Source organism: Phyllostomus hastatus, unplaced genomic scaffold (genome assembly GCF_019186645.2).
Source record: "Phyllostomus hastatus isolate PE091 unplaced genomic scaffold, TTU_PhHast_1.1 phas_scaffold_182, whole genome shotgun sequence".
NCBI classification, from domain to species: domain Eukaryota; kingdom Metazoa; phylum Chordata; class Mammalia; order Chiroptera; family Phyllostomidae; genus Phyllostomus; species Phyllostomus hastatus.
This window is the reverse complement of record NW_025334013.1, coordinates 19,570,141-19,583,288: the sequence shown is the minus strand read 5'-3', so window position 1 is coordinate 19,583,288 and position 13,148 is coordinate 19,570,141. Positions and strand designations below refer to the sequence as shown.

General features: G+C 37.0%; 1 protein-coding gene across 11 annotated transcripts in view; it reads left to right on the top strand.

Moving 5' to 3' along the window:
* Positions 1-13,148, top strand: part of PUM1 (pumilio RNA binding family member 1) — a 124,262-nt gene that overhangs the window by 26,407 nt on the left and 84,707 nt on the right. For all 11 annotated transcript variants that reach the window (XM_045858624.1, XM_045858623.1, XM_045858617.1 and 8 more), the window contains exon 3: positions 4,601-4,669. In XM_045858624.1, the coding sequence (XP_045714580.1) occupies positions 4,601-4,669 (69 nt within the window). The remainder of the gene's footprint in view (positions 1-4,600; positions 4,670-13,148) is intronic.

Here is a 13,148-nt window from a genome sequence, read left to right as displayed (position 1 = left end):
TCATTGATGATTTTTAAAAGATTTTATTTATTTTTAGAGAGGTGAAGGGAGGGAGGGAGAAAGGGAGAGAAGAAGCAATGTGTGGTTGCCTCTTGCATATCCCATACTGGGGACCTGGCCCGCAACCCAGGCATGTGCCCTGACTGGGAATTGAACCTGCCACCCTTTGGTTCACAGGCCAGCACTCTGTCTACTGAGCCACACAAGTCAGGGCTTTTGGTGATTCTTTTTTTTTTTTTTTTTAAGATTTTATTTATTTATTTTTAGAGAGGGGAAGGGAGGGAGAAAGAGAGAGAGAGAAACATCAATGTGTGGTTGACTCTCACGTGGACCCCACTGGGATGTGGCCTGCAACCCAGGCATGTGCCCCGACTGGGAATCGAACCTGTGATGCTTTGGTTTGTAGCCCGTGCTCAATCCACTGAGCTACGCCAGCCAGGGCTGGTTATTCTTTTAAAAAAAAATATTTTATTTACCATATTTTGCCATGTATAATGTGCACTTTTTTGCCCAAATTTTTGAGGGAAAAATACAGATGTGCATTATTTGTGGTTCATACCTGAAATACCTTATATCTGTTCTTGTGTTTTGTAATTATTTGCTACATAAAATTTCTTGTACCATAATAATTTCAAAAATAAATGCTAAACTATCTTTGTAATACAAAAAGAAGTATCTGAATATAATTAATAAAAATAGAATTAAAAAGTTAAAATGAAAGATTTTTATCCTTAAAGTTTGGGCTAAAAACATGGGTGCACATTATACATGAGGGCACATCATACACAGCAAAATACAGTATTTTTAGAGAGAGGGAAAGGGAAGGAGAAAGAAAAGGAGAGAAACACGGATATGTGAGAAATAATTCAACTCATTGCCTCTTGCATGCCCCCAACTGGGGATCTGGCCCACAACCCAGGTATATGCCTTGACTGAGAATCAAACTGGTGACCCTTTGGATCGGTGTTCAGTCCACTGAGCCACACCAGCCAGGGCTCATAGGTGATTCTGATAAGTGTGTATGGGACATTGAGTATGGTAAGTAGGACTTCTCCAGGTATAATGGATAGGGTAGGCACTTTAGAATATGATTCTTAAAATAAAGGTTTGTGATGTTTTTGCTTAATGTTTTCTTTTTCAAATGTGATGTATTGTTCTGGGCTTATCTTTCAATTTTATAATCTCCTATATGGTAAAGCACCAACCTAATTTGCCAAATTATGGTTCTCATTGGGAAGAATCCCTGTTACAAGGCTAACAAAAGAGATTTCTGGGATCTGGGAAATGGAAGGGAAACTCAGAAGCACAGGTCATGTCTGTGGAGGGTATTATTGGGTGGGATGAAGAGAATATTGAGGTAGGCCAGGCACTGAAGTGGTAATCTTGCTCTGACTCTTTAAGAAAAGTAGTGGGGGTGCCTTTATTGGGAGGGGCAGCAGCAGAGAAAGTCCTAGATGGGCATGAGAAAGTTACATTCCTGGCAAGTAGCCCAAAGAGAAAAATAAGAAATAATTTTGTGAAACCGAGAGAGGATAGATAAGATTAGTTAGTGCAAGGGAGTCTAAGAGACATTTAGCAAAATTGATAGAAATAGTAAGTAGTACTAGAAATTAACATTGACTGGCCACTCAAATTGAATTCTAGAGAAAGGGGAGTTTAAGTACAAGAACTTGAAAATATTATTGTCTTGATGGGAGCATTTACTCTGATTATAATTTACAGCCAGGTTTTCTCCTTTATAATAGAAAAGGCTTTGTATTACCTGCCTGTAATATTTCTTACATTTTTATGTCTTCATTCTTTTATTTCTCTTGATGTCCGAGCATCTTCTGATGATTTTTATTTTTTAGGAAGAACTTTGTCTGGAGAGTCTGCCTGGTATTGATGACCATGCCAGGTGTATCTCTCATTTTAAACAATAAGTTCCTTACTAGTTAAAAGCAGTTTTGTGAGAATGATGTGTGTGTGTGTGTGTGTGTGTGTGTGTGTGTGTGTGTGTATGTGTAGTCAGTTACGGATAAAATGGCTTAAAATAGAGTTTCTGGAAGCAAAAACTTCAGAAAGCGAGGCTGCTTTCTCAAAAGTCCTCTACAGCAGGTAGGAGGGTAGCACAAAAGGTAGGTGAGGCAGAGAGGGAGACACAGTGAACAGAGGGAGGGCTGGAGGTGGAGAGAGAGCTGAAGAGAGTGAGAGGAGACCTGAGAGAGTGAGCTAGTGAGCAAGTAAGTGAGAGAGAATGGTGGGTGGGAAGATAGAATAGTGGAAATTGCTACAAGGGGAGGATGGACATATTTTGAAGGTAGAGGGAAGATACAGTGGAAAGCAAAGACAGGGCCGAAGGAGCATGCTCATCTGAGCTTGCAGCAGAAACAGGCAGTTTTATCTGGGGGTGGAAACTTGCTCTGGCCACCTAGGCAGCTTGGTGATGTAGAAAGGATCTTGCTCTTTAAATTGGAAGACCTGGATTTAGATCCTAGCAATGCCATTTAAGTCCTAATTCCTACTTAACAGTGGTTAGGTAAATCATTTCTCTGAGGCTGTTTTCTAATCTTTTAAATGGGTAATGTCACTTAAGTTTTGATGATTACATACAAAAATACGTATTGCCTTTTCTGTCTTTGCTTACTCCTCCTACATTTTCCTTGGGAGATATTACATAGAATTTCCAATGTTCTTGGTTAAAACTATTTGTAGATTTTTGGAAGAAATACCTAGCTCTAGTTAAATTTATGATTAGGTTCCACAGAAAGAGGCAAGATATAGTGCTTTATGCATTTGATTTACATATTTGTAAATATTAATTCTGACCTGAAGGCTCAGAATGATTTCCTCTAACACATGTGGAGTTTCCAGCTAGCACCCTGTCCTCATCCTCACACACCCCTTTTGGGGGGGGGGGGCATATCATTTAGGAGCTTACTCAGTGTGCTTACCTAAATAAACACTTTACATTGTGGTCATAACTTCTTTTTCAAGGTGTTTTCAAACTTTTACCACAATAACAAGCTTTGTCTCTGTTTTGTTCTCATGGCTGAATTTTAGGGTCATTTTGAATTTTATAAACTTATATTTTTAGCAAGCATCCTGAAGCTGTTTTATGTTAGTGACACAATGTGTCATTTGTAGCATAGTATGAGCTCTGAGTTTTTAAAATAATGTGATTTAAAACAGTGCAACTGTATTTTTGTGTCATGTCAGTTCAGTTACATTAAGATTATTGAGTTATATACAAGTAGCATATTAATAAACCCTTAAATTGGTTCCCCGAGCTGCACTGTGGTTCATGCTTTCCATACTCTTTCCTCTCCCTGCCTGGCCCTAGCTTGACCGTCTTTGCATTTGCCCATTGCTAATAGTTGTATACCTGTGTTGGGGGGTAGTACTGATCAGATGAGAGGGTTCAAGAGAGTCCTGCTTCAGGCAATCAGCAGTCTTTCTCAGGAGGCGTAATAGCCTTCCCCCTTTTTTAAAATTGATTTTTAGAGAGATAAGGACAGAGGTAGATAGATTTGTTGTTTCACTTATTTATGCATTTATTGGTTGTTTCTTGTATGTGTCCTGACTGGGGATTGGACCTGCAAACTTGGCGTATTGAGATGTCACTCTAACCAACTGAGCTACCCAGACAGGCTGAGAATAACCTTCCTCTTTAATAAACAAGGGACCGTACTCTAACCTAAGGCAGCAGAGGTGGCTTGCTGCTCATATCTGAGAGGAGCAGCAGACCACTGGACCACAAAGTGTTTTTGAATTTTGTTTGTTTTGAATAATCTATTTCATATTTCAGCCCTGATCTGAACATTACCTTGTAGTAGTGACGGTGGGATGAGTTAATTTGAAGTCTGGAAAGAGTGTTATGACGTGGGTAATAATTTAATGACAGGTAAAGTTTGAAGGAATTCTTGTGATAATGTGCTATTTTTGTCCCCCCCATTTTGAAATTCTAGCAGTCTGCCCAAGATCTTCCAATATGGAGAAATGTTGGGGCATTTTATTATAAAATTTGTAGCACCTTTCCTTTCCCTGAGGTTAAAAAAAAAAAATAGTGGATTGGCCCTGGCCAGGTAGCTCAGTTGGTTAGAACATCATCCTAGTATGCTAAAGTTGTGAGTTCAATCCCCAGTCAGGGCACATACAAGAATTAACCAGTGAATGCATAAATAAGTTGAACCAAAAATCAATGTTTCTCTCTCTTTCTCTCACCCTCACCCTGCCTCCAACTCAGCAACCAGGTTTAGTTTACATAGTCATTTTCATGTGAAATTGCCATTCAATATGTTGGTTTTTACTTATTAAATTAAAATGTATGAAAAATAGCTAACATAATTTTCATATGGTGTAATTTGATTTTTCTTTTTTTGGATTATGTGCTTTTCATGTTTTGAAAAAAAAAAGGGAATGGGAGGGGAGAAGGCAGGGGTGTTTGCTGAACCCGATGGTTAAAGGTAAGTGAACATTTAATCTCAATCACTTGAAAATTGTTAATGTGTTTGTCAATATCTGAAAGTCAACATAGAAAAGCTTCTCAATTGTGTTTAATATGTATATAAAATTCAAGATGCTAACTTGAAACTTTCCCCTCCTCTATTCTGAACAATAGGTACGTTCTATGGATGAACTGAATCATGATTTTCAAGCACTTGCTCTGGAGGGAAGAGCGATGGGAGAGGTAAGTGAACTGGTGTGTCAGAACAGTGGGCCTGTTTTTAAGGGAAGGTTGGAGCTGTCTTTCATCAGATGTGTCTGAATCTAGTCTCCAGAAGTATGTGCTTGCTTTTCCTTGTTGCCATTCCTCATGATAGGAATAAAATGTTGCAGAATTTTGTCAAAATGATCTCATTATAAGAATGGTAACCTTAGCTTAAAGTCTTGAAAACAAAGCAACCAAAATATGAGCACAAATTATTGAATGTTAACCAGTCAGTTGTAAATTGAGGTGTTACAGTTTTACAAAATAGTTTAATTTTATATGCATCAATGTCCTTACCTTTGCTTCATATTCTAGTTGCTTGTGGAAAGGAGACTTAGATTGGTTGCTAATCAGAATATGTTGATAACCTGTTTATAGAGTAGTGCCATTTTTGAGGAAGTTGTTTGTGAAGAGGAAGTTGTTAGGTTTCTGATAAAATAATTCTGGAAGCAGAGGCCTGAGCCAGTCATCCCTTATTTACATAGAATTCAGACCCAAGAATTTTGGTTTGTAGTGTTTAAAATTTGGAAAAAAGTTTGCTCTCATCCATTACACTTGAATAGGGAAGATTGCTATAATTCTAAAAGAAAGGGGAGTATAGATAAAATACAGTTAACTTCTGGTGACTTGAGTTGTTGACAATAAGAATGTATTGGTGATAAGGTAGAACATACAATTTGAATTGCTAAAGATGTTACAGATTCATAAACTGGGGGCATTGACTTGTGATTCTGTTATTCTAGAGAGTTACCTTAGGTTTTTTTCTTTTATTTTTTTGTTTATCTAATATTTAAAATTTCCCACATCTATTTTAATGTTTTCAATGAAGGAATAATAGCTATATTCTGGATTCTTTTAGTACCAGTCATTAAATATGTTTGTTCTTGGATTTAGCCAATATTCTGTGATCCAGGCACTGTGCTAGGTTCTGAGGATTCAAAATTACCATAATCTCTTTCCTGATTTATAAGAAATATTCATAGACTTACCTCGAGGCTAGATATTAAATAGTTAAACTCTTTTGGTCCTGAGATTCTTGCTTCCTTTGTTATAAGATTTGTTTCCAACTTTTCTGAATCCTTTTGTGGTCAGAGTTCAGTGTCCTGTTATCTTAGGTTCATGGGTTTTTGGTCTATTCCTATTTTTTCCCCTAGAGCTTTAAGAGAAGAGAAACAAGTTACTGTGTTTCCTGTGCCTGCCTAATCATTGAAACAGTGCACATCAATAAACATGTGTGGTCACTAGGTACAAGGTTTTATAAATTAACTTCAGAGCAATGTTTGAATAGAAAGTTAACAGATGTGTCTAATACATATAGCTGGAGAGACCCCATTTATTTTCCACTTCTGTGATTCTAACCTGGTCCACTCTACCAAAAATATAATCCCAGGTTTTTAAAATTAATGACACAAAATAAAAACAGTGCCTTGTTACTGTTTTGTAATCAGGACTTCATAGTCTGTAACAGATTGTGAACAGAATTGACTACAAAGTGAGTTTTATTTAAATGTCAGTAAACTATTTTAAAAAAAATTTTTTTTTGCTCCCAAAATGTTTTTTTTCAAGGTCTCCAAAGTTCATCTTCACTTTTGTTAGAGATGCCATTTTTAAAAAAGATTTTATTTATTTGTTTTTAGAGAGAGGGGAAAGGAGGGAGAAGAGAAACAGCAATGTGTGGTTGCCTCTCGCACGCCCCCTCCTGGGGACCTGGCAGGCAACCCAGGCATGTGCCCCGAGTGGGAATTGAATCAGTGATCCTTTGGTTCGCAGGCCAGCACTCAATCCACTGAGCCATACCAGCCAGGGCTAGAAATGCCATTTTTTGATAATATATAAAGAACTCCTCAGACCTGTATGTAAACATAGTAAGTAACTAAACAAAGTACTTTCTATCCAAAAGTACAACAGTAATACAGTATCATGCTTCCTTTCATAATTATTTATTCACCAAGTAATTAAAACTACTATTTGTTGACCATTTATGAGGCAGATGCTAAGGGGTTTGCATGCATTATTTCGTCAGTAACCCCATCAGGACAGTGCTATTATGCAGAAAAGTAAGGCGGCCAATAGAAATGAATTAATTTGCAGAGGATCACATACCTAGTAAATGGTGTAGCAGGGATTCTGACCTGGCTTCCTCTCTAAACCATGTGCCCATAGAATACACTAAGCCAGTACTTTCAAACTGACAGTAAAAATCTCTTTTTAGTAAGCTTTTTGAAAATTGATTTTGGGGAGGATTAAAAAATGCTTAACACACCTATCAAAATACAAATACTTAACTGGAGTTATGTTTTTGAAAGCATAACCATTTTCTGTGCACAAAGGGAACAAAATGTATGGAGTGAAGTTTCCGTACTCAAGGAACTTTCTTCCCCTAGCTTAGGAAGCAGATGCAGAAAGAGCGCACCATTTTTTGTGTGTGTGGTCTGAGTTTAGGAAAGGGAGTGATCAGTAGCTGCAGGACTAGTTTGTGATTACTTGAATGGAGGGAGGTGCAAGGCTTGGGAGTCATCTAGTGTAGTTAGGGTTTGTATAGGTGCACTTTGGGGGAGTGTTGGTTCATTTGTTTTTTCCTAGTGATAGAAGGGAGATTGGCATACAAGAGAAATGAAAATAAGCTTTTATAGTAAAAATTTAAAGATGCACAACTTCTAGTTAAACTTCATTAAATTTCCCTTCCTTTAAGCAGTAACACATCTCTGGGAGGGATGTGTATAAACATAGCCTTCACCCATATAAACACTAGGGGTTTAGGTAAACTGTGTGGGCTTTTAAGCCAGGCATGGTATATTTTTGCTGCAGTTATTTTATTTGTATTTGTATGTTGGGGCGAAGAAGGAAGGGACACCTCATTAGAGTAAACAATGCCTATGTTTGAGAATGTATGGATCTTTAGAATTCAAAGAGAATTGGCCACATTAAAAGTAATTGATCTCTAGTAACACTCAGGCTGCCTGGCTCTTACTACATTTTCTCATCGCCACTACTAAACTGCTGGTGTTACTTTGCAAGGTTTATTGACTGTCTTAGTAGAAATCTTGCAAAAGAAATGGCTTCTTAAAAACATCACCTTCAAACCTCGCTGGTTGTCTGAAGTACAGTTCTTAGCTGAGGACTCAAGAGTATAAGTGCTTTACTTGCCCCCTTTTCTAGAAAGTCAACATAAGAAGGAAGATAGGAAAATGTCTCAGAGTTTGGGCCACAAATTATTTTCAAGTATTTCATCCACTGCTTTCATTCAACTTAGAGTTCAAGTTCTGGAAAATTTAAAAGGCACATATTTGAGCAGCTTCTTTATTTACATATGAAAAGATTAGTCTGGTAGTTGAGTATTCAAGAATGTATCTTCGTAGTACTGAGGAAGGCTCACTGACCTTGGGTTTCTGAGCTCTGTTTCTACATTGATTTGGTGTGTGATCTTGCATGACTTAATTGCTCCCCCTGTAGGAGGGCCACTTTGTTATTGTTCACATCCTAAAACCGGTGGGTTTCCAAAAGAGGAGAGGGGTGCTAATTGGAAAGTACTTTGAGAGCCTTTGACAGAAAAGGCACTTTATTTTGCATAATTGGTTTTCTAACTTTTAAAAGACAAACTTCTTTTTTTCTTTTCAAAATTATGTAATGTTTTACATGTGGCAAATTTGACAACTTTCAGGAAAGTTAAGATAGTAATTATTTCTGGAGTAAATGAATGCATTTAGATGTGTTCCTTCATCTTTGTCTTAGACAACTGAAGCACAGAGAAACTTACCCTTGGTAATAGATTAGTTTGTATACCTGAGGAAGGAAATAGGGAAAGTGCTTCTGTATGTGGAGTAATAGTGAATCCTAACATGTTCCCAGAAAGTGGAATATGGTGAGATACATTTAAAATATAGCTTCAGGCTCTCACCAGACATTTCATGGGAATTCTATCCATAAATGTGAGACAGCAGAATGGCTTGTAGAGGGAGGAATGTGATAGTGGTTTGGAGAGCTGGTAACCCTAAGGAAGGTGTAACGTGGTGAGAGAGCTCTCACTGGACCAGAACTTTGAAGCCACAGGTTCCAGTCTGGGCTCAGACATTCATCTTGTTTCGACCATGCTTTTTCCATTTGTAAGACAAGGCAGGACTAGATAGTTTGCTAGGATCCTTTCAAGTCTAAGATTATGAGATTTTTGCCCATAATTTTATCTTTCAAAATATAGAAAGTGGAGGTAGTTCTGCTTTTGATAGGACATTGCATTGGGTATCTAAAAGATGCCTTTTTAAGTGACTTTGCCTTCAGGTTCCATAACCTTCCATTGGGTTCTCTAATGAAAAGTTCTGCAGTGCCTAAGACATTGAAGAGTCTGTCCGTTAGGGCTTATGGGTTGGTAATTCTGAAATCAAGGCAAGGGGGAGCCTAATGTGGACGTCAAGTCTGTTAAAATTTTCTCCCCCACATCTTTCCATCATAGAATTGGAGGCTTCAGGGTAGCTGAAAGTAATTCTAAGGATCCACAGCCCTGTCTCACACTGACAATTCCTTGCAATTACAGTCTCATGAGAGGAACTAAGTTGACTCCAAAATGGAATTTTGGAAAGGAGATATATTGTCTGCCAGCAAGATCATGCAACGTTTGTTGCAGAAGGGAGGAAAGATGAATAATTGCCTTGTAGTATATTAATATGAAAATATCTGACTAAGCAGTGTAACAAATTCCTTTTGTTCCAGTATGTAGCTTTTGAGTACTAATAGGAATGGTAAAAGCTGCCTAGTCCCATGACTTTGTTATTAATACCATTTGGTTGTTGGGCATTTTTTACATCACGCTATTAAAATGAAATGTTTACTTTAGAGAAAACATAGTAAGGCAGGCCAAGTGACCTGGAGGAATTTGATCCTAGTTAATAACTTTCTTGTATTAGATTAATGACTGTGTGTTAGGATTGAAGTGATCTCTTCATGAGTCTTATTTGGGAAAGTTCTTGGGATCTCGTAACAGTTTTGGGATTGGGATTGGGTACTTTGAAGAACAAGATAAAATGAAGTTGTGGATGCAAATGACATTTGGAACCTGCTTCCCAATTCTGTCACTTTGAGACCTGTGTGGAACCTCACTCATTCCAATATCTGTCTCTGTGCTATACCTAGTAGACTAGACAGCCCTACCACCGTATATGTTGAGCTGTCTTGGAATGTTTGGATGCAGTAAAACATGCTCCTTTGAAGCAGGATATAACTGATCCACATACTGCTTACTCTGTCTTCATTTAATTTCTCCCTTTTGATCCTCCTTTGGCTAAAATGTTTTTATTCTTTTCATCCCCATAACTGCTTTATATGAAGGCAATCCAACTAAATAAACTACAATAAAACATTAACACTTTCAAGACACTTTGGCATTGAATCCATTTACCTATATGAATCTCCCAATAAATTTTTATGAGATATTAGTACCATTTTTTAAAAGATTTTATACAGAGGGGAAGGAGGGAGAAAGAAAGGGAGAGAAACATCTACGTGTGGTTGCCTCTCATGTGCCTCGCACCGGGATACCTGGCCGCAGTCCAGGTATGTGCCCCGACTGGGAACTGAACCTGCAACTCTTTGGTTTGCAGGCTGGTGCTCAATTCACACCAGCCAGGTCTAGCACCTTTTTTTTTCATGAGGAAAATGAGTCCAAAGGTCTAGTGACTTCAGCTAAGGTCAAGTGTCAAGATGTTGGATTGACTTTAAATTTTATTTGATTAGGCTCAAAAATGTTGTGTTGGCTAAAAAGTTTGTTTTTTTCCCTGTAAGATGGCTCCAGTAGCACTTAGTTGTCTTTAACTTCATTTGAGACAGTTTTGTTAGATTTGTTAGACAGCTGTCACATCAGCATGCATTTAAAAAAAACATCAAAATCAGTGAATTTTTGTGTAGCCATTTTAATATTAAAGATGGAAGAAGATATGCATCATTTTCTGGCATATTATGCTTTATTATTTCAAGAAAGGTTAAAACATGACTGAAACATGAAAAAGATTTGTGCAGTGTATGGAGAAGGGGCTGTGACTGAGAGAACATGTCAAAAGTGATTTGTCAAGTTTCGTGGAGGTTTCTTGCTTGATGATACTCCATGGTCAGACCAGCTGAAGTTCATAGTGATCAAATCAAAACATATTGAGAACAATCACCATTATCCCACATGGTAGATAGCCAACATACTTAAAATATCCCAATCAATAAAATCATTGATGAAAATGAAAAATGTGTCTTTTATTTTATGGGAAAAAATATGGACTTTTTGGCCAACCCAATAGTAATAGCTGCAGTATATTGAGCATATGTAGTTTCCAGGTATTGTGCTAATGACTTTATATACATTGCAACCTTCACAGTGGTCCTTCAATATTATGATGCCTTTTATAGATGAGGCAGAAAGGAATTAGAGGGGTTAACATAATCAGGAGCCTGATGTCTGAACCCAGATCTTTCTCTAAATCCCAAATTGTTTTGTTCATGTATGCATGTCTAGAGTCTACCCATTATTCAGAATCGAGCCTTAATTATCACCTCCAGTATAAAAGCTCTCTTGATCTCACCAGTCAGAAGCTATGGAGGCAAATTCAAGTAGCAAGTTTTTTATATCATTCTGATAGCCCTAATTTATTTTGTACATGGTGATTTGTGTAAATGCTTTCTATTTGTTTGTACTTAAATTTGTTGAGGTCACGGGCTGTAGCTTATAATGTACTTTGTATTAGACAGTGGCTGTCTAATATATATTTTTTTTAATGAATTTTATACCAGTAAATAACTTTTTCTAAGCATGGATTCCTCTTTATCTTCTCTTTTACTTTAAAATTACTTTAATGTCAAATTTGATTTAATATCAAATATACTTTGATATCAAAGTATATAAAAATTACTTTGATATAGAATCAAATTACTTTGATATTGTCTCCCCTCAAGGGACCACAGTTCAAGTCAGTAAATATTATTGTCTATATTCCCTGTTCAGAATACTTTTCTGCCCTCAAGGTTATGGGGGTGTGGAGGGGAGGATGAGGAGGAACAGGCAAAACTGAAAAGCATTTATTCAGCCTTCTCTGCAACTTTTTATAGTTCTGAATTATTAGATAATTACTTTTGTTTATATAATTGTAACCATATCAGTAGGACAATTTCTCTGGGTCATTTGCTGAAGCATGGAAATGTCCTCATATACACACACAGCCAGACATAATGGTATTTAGAAAACCAAAATTACTTTTGTTACATTTCTTATTGAATCATGTATTAAACTATGTTGTGTATAATTCTTACATGCTGATTTTTACTGATGAGAAATCAGAACACCAAAGTTTAATTCATAGTCTCTTGGTTAATTAATGCACTCTGTGGTTCTCATAACAAAGCACACAGAAGAAGTAGATTATTTTCTCTATCGCTCTTCCCTGTATAGAGTAGCCATGTCTATGACATATTCATCTGCTGGAATGCGTGAGGAGGGGGAGTTGTCTGTATCTGGCATACTGAGATTCTTGTCAATTTAATAATTAAAAATATTCGGAGGCTGACTGGGTATGTGGATGGGTTTGAATATTTGGTCCTATTTTGAGGCAAAGGACCTTTTTCTCCTCTCTCAATTGAGCTGTTTTCTTTCTTCTTTGGGGATATATCATGAAGCAGTCTAGATGTTTTCATGATTTTTATTGCTGAGCTTTACAGATCCCTAAGTAATCTGTAGGGTTATCTCTTGTGCATGGGGCTCTCAGGTACTATAACAAGAATCATTTATGTAATTGTTAAAGTCTAGATATAGTATAGTATCTGGATAACAAGTCTAGATGTGTTTTTTTTTAAATAGATCAAACCATATAGTCTGCACATGTATGAAAACAAATGACCTCATTTATTTATAGGTAACTTGCAGAGGTGATATAGTCCTCTGTTTCTTTACATGCTTTTACCTGTACCCTGTAGAAAAAGCCTGGGCCACTCTAGGCATTTCTTCATTTTTTTGAATATGGTTTCCTATTAGTCTATTGAGTTTTATGAAGACAGTATAAGAAGGTTTCTTTTGGCTCTGTCCAGTAACTTGAAGGGGGAAGGTATAAAGAAAACTTTAAGTGGATTCAGTAGAGAAGAAAGGATTACTGTGGAGCTTGCCCCAGGTTAATTTATCACAAAATCACATGGAGATTTACGTCCTAACAGTAACTTTGAATTTTTTTTGAAGAGCATGCTCTATGAAAGTAATGGCCTGTGTCTTTTGTGTGTTTCTTTTCAAGGACAAAGTTGTTAATAATGATTGTGTTCTTGGTGAGGTACAGAATGGTGGGAAACACCTGTGCTTCTTTGAAGAGATTGCATTTTCACAGTAATCATCAATTGAAGAACTGTATGCAGTTCTGTCTAATTTGTGGTTGTCCTAAAATTTGAGAGCTACCAAATTTTTCTTACCCCTGCCTTTTTTTTTTTTTTTTTTTTTGGTCTCTTA